At 34.9% G+C, this 6,204-nt stretch overlaps 1 protein-coding gene across 2 annotated transcripts; it reads right to left on the minus strand.

Annotated features, from left to right (window-relative positions):
• Window positions 1-28: 28 nt before the first annotated feature.
• ppp1r3b (protein phosphatase 1, regulatory subunit 3B) lies at window positions 29-3,482 on the minus strand. Of its 2 annotated transcripts, XM_087299223.1 has the most exons (3): window positions 3,369-3,482; window positions 2,992-3,103; window positions 29-1,860 (listed from the first exon to the last, which is right to left on the minus strand). In XM_087299223.1, the coding sequence occupies exons 2-3, from the start codon at window positions 3,003-3,005 to the stop codon at window positions 948-950; spliced, it is 927 nt and encodes a 308-aa protein (XP_087155349.1). In that variant the 5' UTR covers window positions 3,006-3,103; window positions 3,369-3,482; the 3' UTR covers window positions 29-947.
• Window positions 3,483-6,204: the final 2,722 nt, after the last annotated feature.

Genomic DNA, 6,204 nt, shown 5'->3' on the forward strand with positions numbered 1-6,204 from the left:
ACCTTCAACAAGGAGTCAGACAAATCAATTCTTTCATCTGCTAATACTTTATTTGAAATTTTCAATGACTATGAACATTTAAAACATTGCATTAAAATGCACAACATTTGAACATACCGAATACCGCTGAGAGAACTTTTTTACAACATTTTTTCAAGTGGTTCTGTCAAACCTGCATTCACAATTTAAAATGGGTGACAAGAAATTAAACACTGCAAAAAATTAAAGTGCATACATTACCAAGAACAAATGTCATCATAATACACATTAACAATCACTAATATCAATATCCTGTTGTGCAGTCAATTACAGTGAGAATAAACCATAGTCAATTAAAATACAGAAATGTAAATACCTTTAGAGTTGTACATTAAAAATATATATATGAAAAAATTTGCATCAATGTATGTAAACTGAGTTCATCTCTAATCTCACATTTTTTAGGGAAATAACACATTTCTTCTCTTTTTGTTCGTCAAGTGATGCTGCCTTTAGGAATTGGTCTTTCTCTCGAAAAAAAAAAAAATCAAACATGTCAATAAATTTTTCTTCATGATTTACAGCAAACATACTGGCCTGCAGATTCACTGACACTTACACTATTTAACATTGTATTATTTTTACAGGTCAACGCAAACCCAAATATTTACACAACCCTGCGCAAAAACTAGCATTTGACAGGCACTAGAAATAAACAAATTTACCCGCATAATTACATTAGTATCGCACCAGGAACAGTATTTTTAAAAACAGGACTCATTTTGTTGCACAATGTAATCCATTATTAACAATAAATATCTCAAGAGTCTATATGGCTTCAGAGTCCGACAAGTTCTTGGATTAGAACATCAAACCTGCTGTGTTTTTTAAAGTGTCATTTTGAAGTGGCATTCATCACAATGTCTTCTGGATAAGCGCGCATGATAGACTACGCCAAAAGTAGATTCTTAATAATATGGGCCGATATCTTCATATCCAACATAGCTTGGCCAATGGGGAAAGATTCCACGGGAGCATCTGGGGCTGCCATATCGGTCAAAATGAATGTCCCAGTCGCTCTGGGAATATTGCTGATGCCCACCGTTAGATTCATTTGAACTCTTCCTCAGTGCTGACTGAATGATTCTGTAATTCTTTCCTTGGTTGTTATCCCAGAGTGTATCACCATTGACCTCATAGCAAATAGCGAACTCGATGCGTTCATGTGAGGGCACCTGTTCAGGCAAACTAGCTTCAAATGAAAAAGTGTCCCGGTTTGAGCCGGTGTAAGTGTCCTTTACGTACTGGCATTCTACATCTGTGTGGTTCTTCCAAGTGTCAAATGTAATGCGAAGCTTAACAGACTTCTCAAAGGAAATGTTCTTGACTTTGACTGTGCCCATTATAGATTTCTCCTTAAGCATGCAGTGTTCGAGACAGACATGATCATTTTCTATTCGTTGACGGAATTTCAAGTAATCAGCAGACGGCTGCTCAAAATCGAGGGTTAATTTGTCCTTTCCTTCTGATACAGTCAGCGAAGAGGTGAAAAAATTATCGATGTTGTCTGGAATGTCAATGGGGTCATCGAATTCAGAGAATATCTTCACCACGGTCAGAGCGAGGCCCTTGTGATCAGCAAAAGAGACATGTTTTTTGGCCCTGCCAGGTATCATCAAGGCTCTGCTGACCCCATTGAACTCGGACTGCTCCTTAAGAGAGCTAAAACTAATTTTGGAGCTTTGACACTGGTTTAGACATGGCTGCAAGGGCCCGCTGTATTTAGATGCCCTTGGGTTCAGGAACTCATCGCTTGACAGATAAAGCGACATGGCCAGTTCGATAGGCATGGTAGATTCTTTGGGAGGGCAGCTACGTGCACTAAAATAAAATAAAAAAAACATGTATTAGTAACCAAATTAATACATCACGAGAGGTTTGCATTCCTAAAAATTAGCTTCCCTCAAAAAGAAGCTAAAAAGCTAAAGAGAAGCTTAAAGAGTGCACCCCTGGTCTGTGAATACTGCTGATGAAATCTTCCAATGCATGACTAATTTAAATTTCACCCTCATACTTTAAAGTAACTCAGGATGAAGTAACTCATATAGGCTCAGTATGAAGCAATTAAACCTTTATGCACAGCAACTAGGGTTTAATATAGACTCTATGAAAGAATTAAACATTACGCAAACGACTGCAGTAAGTGGGTCTACAAGTCAAACAAGTTTATCTTAGCTCGAGGCCGGAGAGTGGATATTGAAACCCAGAGAGGTTGTACTACACAAAGATAGTGTGCACCCTCTAGTGTTCATAAATTATAAAACGTTATAATTAGAAGAAATATATGCACATAAGCCAAGCTGGACTATATGCAAGGATATATTACTAATAGTAATTGACAATATCTTTATGAAAGCCTACATTTTGAGAGTATTGGGAGACAAGGTGAGCTGTAATACTCTCAGTTTATGCAATGACAAGCGAGTTACATAACTTACAACGTCATGTCTGGAAAGATGTGGAGGGCTGTTGCATTATTTTTACAGTGCACTTGTATCAGTCTCATATTGATTGTGGTGTATGGCCTATAATGGACACACTTGTAAGAACAACTAAGCTATACACTGTTAACATTAACGAACATTTATATGATTTAAAGTTGTTTAAATAACTATTGATGACTACATTAAATTCACGCACAACTATGCATAAATCGTCTTCTTTATTTAGTAATGGTGCAAGTAATTTTAGTTATTGTAGATTTTACAAACTTATAAACATCCAAATATAGAAATATAACTTAATTTAAGCCAACTATTACATGAAACAAACTTTTACCACACAGCAAGTCTAAGCTTGTTTCCATATACGGTCTGGAACAATGTAACATTGTTCCGCCTGATTAGGTAAAGCACGAGATAAACTCACCTTTTATTTTTATAAGAAAGTGGTTTAATTGATATCGTAGATAATCACAATAAACATGAATGAAACAAATCGTTAGATTCACACCTGTTGGAGCTCATTTGCAGTTTCAACTTTCTCCCGGGTCCAAAATACCATCACGCTTTATCATGCTGCTTCCTTCGTCTACGGTCAACTCCAGCTGTTTTAATCGGCGAATCTTTTTAAAAACGAAAACGCATGCGATATAGTTTTTCCATATGTTTTTAAAGCGTTATATCATTTTTGTCGTTTTGTGTCATGTTCTTCCTGGTTTGTAGCTGTTTCCCTGAGCACGACAGTGTTTAATAAAGTTTCCTCCCTTCTTATATTAAAAAAGCCTGCGTGCTGGGGCACGATTCAATGCAGTGCATTCACTTGTAATTCCTTTTATGTTTAAAATTAATTACAAAGAAGCAACCTGAAAAGCACAAGTTAATGCATACCTGTGTTACGGCATTTAAATTAGGTCAAACTTCTTCATCAAGCCCAGTGTCTCTTGTAAGTGAACGCAGCTTCAACGCTCAGTAAAAGCCTCGTGGGGCATGAGTGACTTTCTTAGCTTACCGGTACCACAATTACATTTTTGCAGACGATCAGCCTGTGTTCACGTGAACTACCTGTTTGGACCAATCATGGCCGGCTACTGGGGCATGCATGCACCCCTTGCTGATCAATGGCTGTCACGTGACTGAAAGCACTAGGGGGTCAGTAGGCCGAGACTGTAAAGCCCCATGCTGTTATAAAAATATCCAACACTTTTCCCTCTAAACATGAACCCACTAACCTCTGCATGCTTTAACATTCTGTAGATAATTGGTGACTTTTTATTCTCTCAGTTCTAATTGATTTATCATAATAATAATTATTATAAAAAAGTGCAAAATGTTTAATTTATAGCACAGGTCATTTTCCTCTCACAATTCTGGCTTTACATCTCACAACTGGTTTTAAATCTACAAATTCTGTCATCTTTCTAAAATTAGAAAATTCTAAAATTACATCTCTGAGTTTTATCTCAATATGCAGTTTTGTTTATATCTCTGAATTCTGAGTTTATGTCTCAGAATTACTACAAGGTTTTTTTCATATTGTTTACGTCTCGCAATTCTGAAGTTTCCATTACAAACTTTATTACTTAGAGTTGGGAATGAACGTAATCCCAGAATTATTACTTTATTTCCAAAAATTTTGAGTTTATATCTCAAATTAACACTGAAACACAAACCTTAAACTCTGAGAACAACTTTTCAAGATGCTAACTTATAAATGCACAATTATAACATGAAACTGTAAGATATAAAGTCACAGTATACTATAGCTATAGCTGGGAACAAAAGAAAGATTTTATTATTTTTTTATTTTTTATTTTGCAGGAACACATTTCATGGAAGGTCACTGTTTTTTCAGGGAAAGGTACTAATGTCACTGGTCTGTATTTGACATTCAAGGTTTCTGTCTAGTTGTTTCTGGCCTTCACTTGCATAAATCAATCTAAAATTTGTATCCAGCATGCCAATCACATGCTAGACAAAGTCAAAACCACATGCAAAGACTAGAAAGAAAATACTTATTATATTGGTCAGCAATAACAGCTGGTTTTGACCCTCAAAACTGTGGTAAAAACCATCTTTTAATAACATCACTGCATGCTTATTTAGACAGTTTCGACAGGAAAGAATATTTAGATATTATGTATTATTATTTGCTTTCTCTTCCCACAGTAAGTTACATGAAACTTGTCATGGGAGTCTAATGGAGTCCTCTTGCAGTCAGCAGCGCACTTTGTTTTGCTTTCTTTTTCTTTCTCTCAAACCATAATAGTTTAAAATTGAGGTAAAGTTGGTTTTATAATCGCACATTTGATCATTTTTAAACAGTGACAACTTGTTCCTAAATTGTTTACCCCTATGAATGTTGGGTCTGAATTAGCATGTAAGTATGACTTCAAAACAACATTAGGACTATTTAAATCACGTTCAGGGAAACTAAAATTGCAGCAAGGTGCCGTAACACAGGCGAAGTTCCATGTAGAAATCAACAAAATATTACCACACAACATACAATACATAATTTTTTGGGTGCATCTCCCTCCCTGCTGAACTCATTTAATGACATAATGGCCACCATTACAAACTCTAAAACAACGTCCTGATGGCAGCTGCTAAAACACAGAGTACAATGGATGATCTGGGGTGCATATAGGATACCATGAGCTCTCTTTAAACATAATTATAGTAAATTACCATAATTAAATGATTGTGAACAATGTTGAAATTCAGTGCATGGCTATCTGCTAATATGATTTCCATATTTAAATTGGCAAACAATACTTTTCTGAATTTATATATTATTGAGGAGAAAATACAAATTCCTAACTTTACCACGGCAGAAGTGGCTGTTAATTACTGAGGAATTCAGTAAAATGAGTTTTTGTATCTATTTATCTAATTTTAATAAGTTCTTTAATGAAATTTAATTAATTCTTTTTTGAATGTTAATAGCCTATTGTATGTACTCAATAAAGACACTGGTCTATGTAAAGCCCACACAAACCGATCAGGTTATGTCAGTATGATGTAATTCCAGATTAACATTTTTTTGTGTGTAACTTAATTATTTTTACCTTAACACTGTCAATGATTTCTAGCAAAACATTTTTTTAAAACATTTTTATTTGATGCAAACTTTTTATCACTTGAAACCATTTTTACCATTTAAAATTATCCATATAGTCATACATTTGAAAAGTATACCAGCAGGTTTTAAAATCAACACAGACACAAAATGTATTTAATAAAAATGTTATTTTTTCTTTCTCTCTCTCTTTCTGAAAAAACATCATTAGTATTCAGAATTATCCACAGTTTGAGCACGAAGACATCAGAACACTTTGCTACACCTCATCTTATTGCTACCACAAATCATGCACAGATGGTCCAGAACATCCATAGTTAAAACCAGATAAAGGAAACCCAACATGGTAACATTATAGGAGGAAAAAAAACAGCCTCATCAGCAGAAACAGAGAAGCAGTTTTAGCACATGTGTTGTGAAATAGAGATCTAAAACAGACTGTAGAAAAGGTTAACAGGAGAACAGCTGTTTGGACTTGGTTGTCTGAAATCAATAGATATGACAACTGTACATAAAAGTGTAACATAAGTACACACAAGTCTGATGCAAAACATACTTTTGTTGCCATTCATTTTGCAAATATCCTTATGAAAAAAATACAAAAATGCAATTAACATACTGTCACCTTTTGAAAGGTAATAACTG

The sequence above is a fragment of the Danio rerio genome, chromosome 21, assembly GCF_052040795.2.
Source record: "Danio rerio strain M-AB ecotype USA chromosome 21, GRCz13ab, whole genome shotgun sequence".
NCBI lineage: Eukaryota > Metazoa > Chordata > Actinopteri > Cypriniformes > Danionidae > Danio > Danio rerio.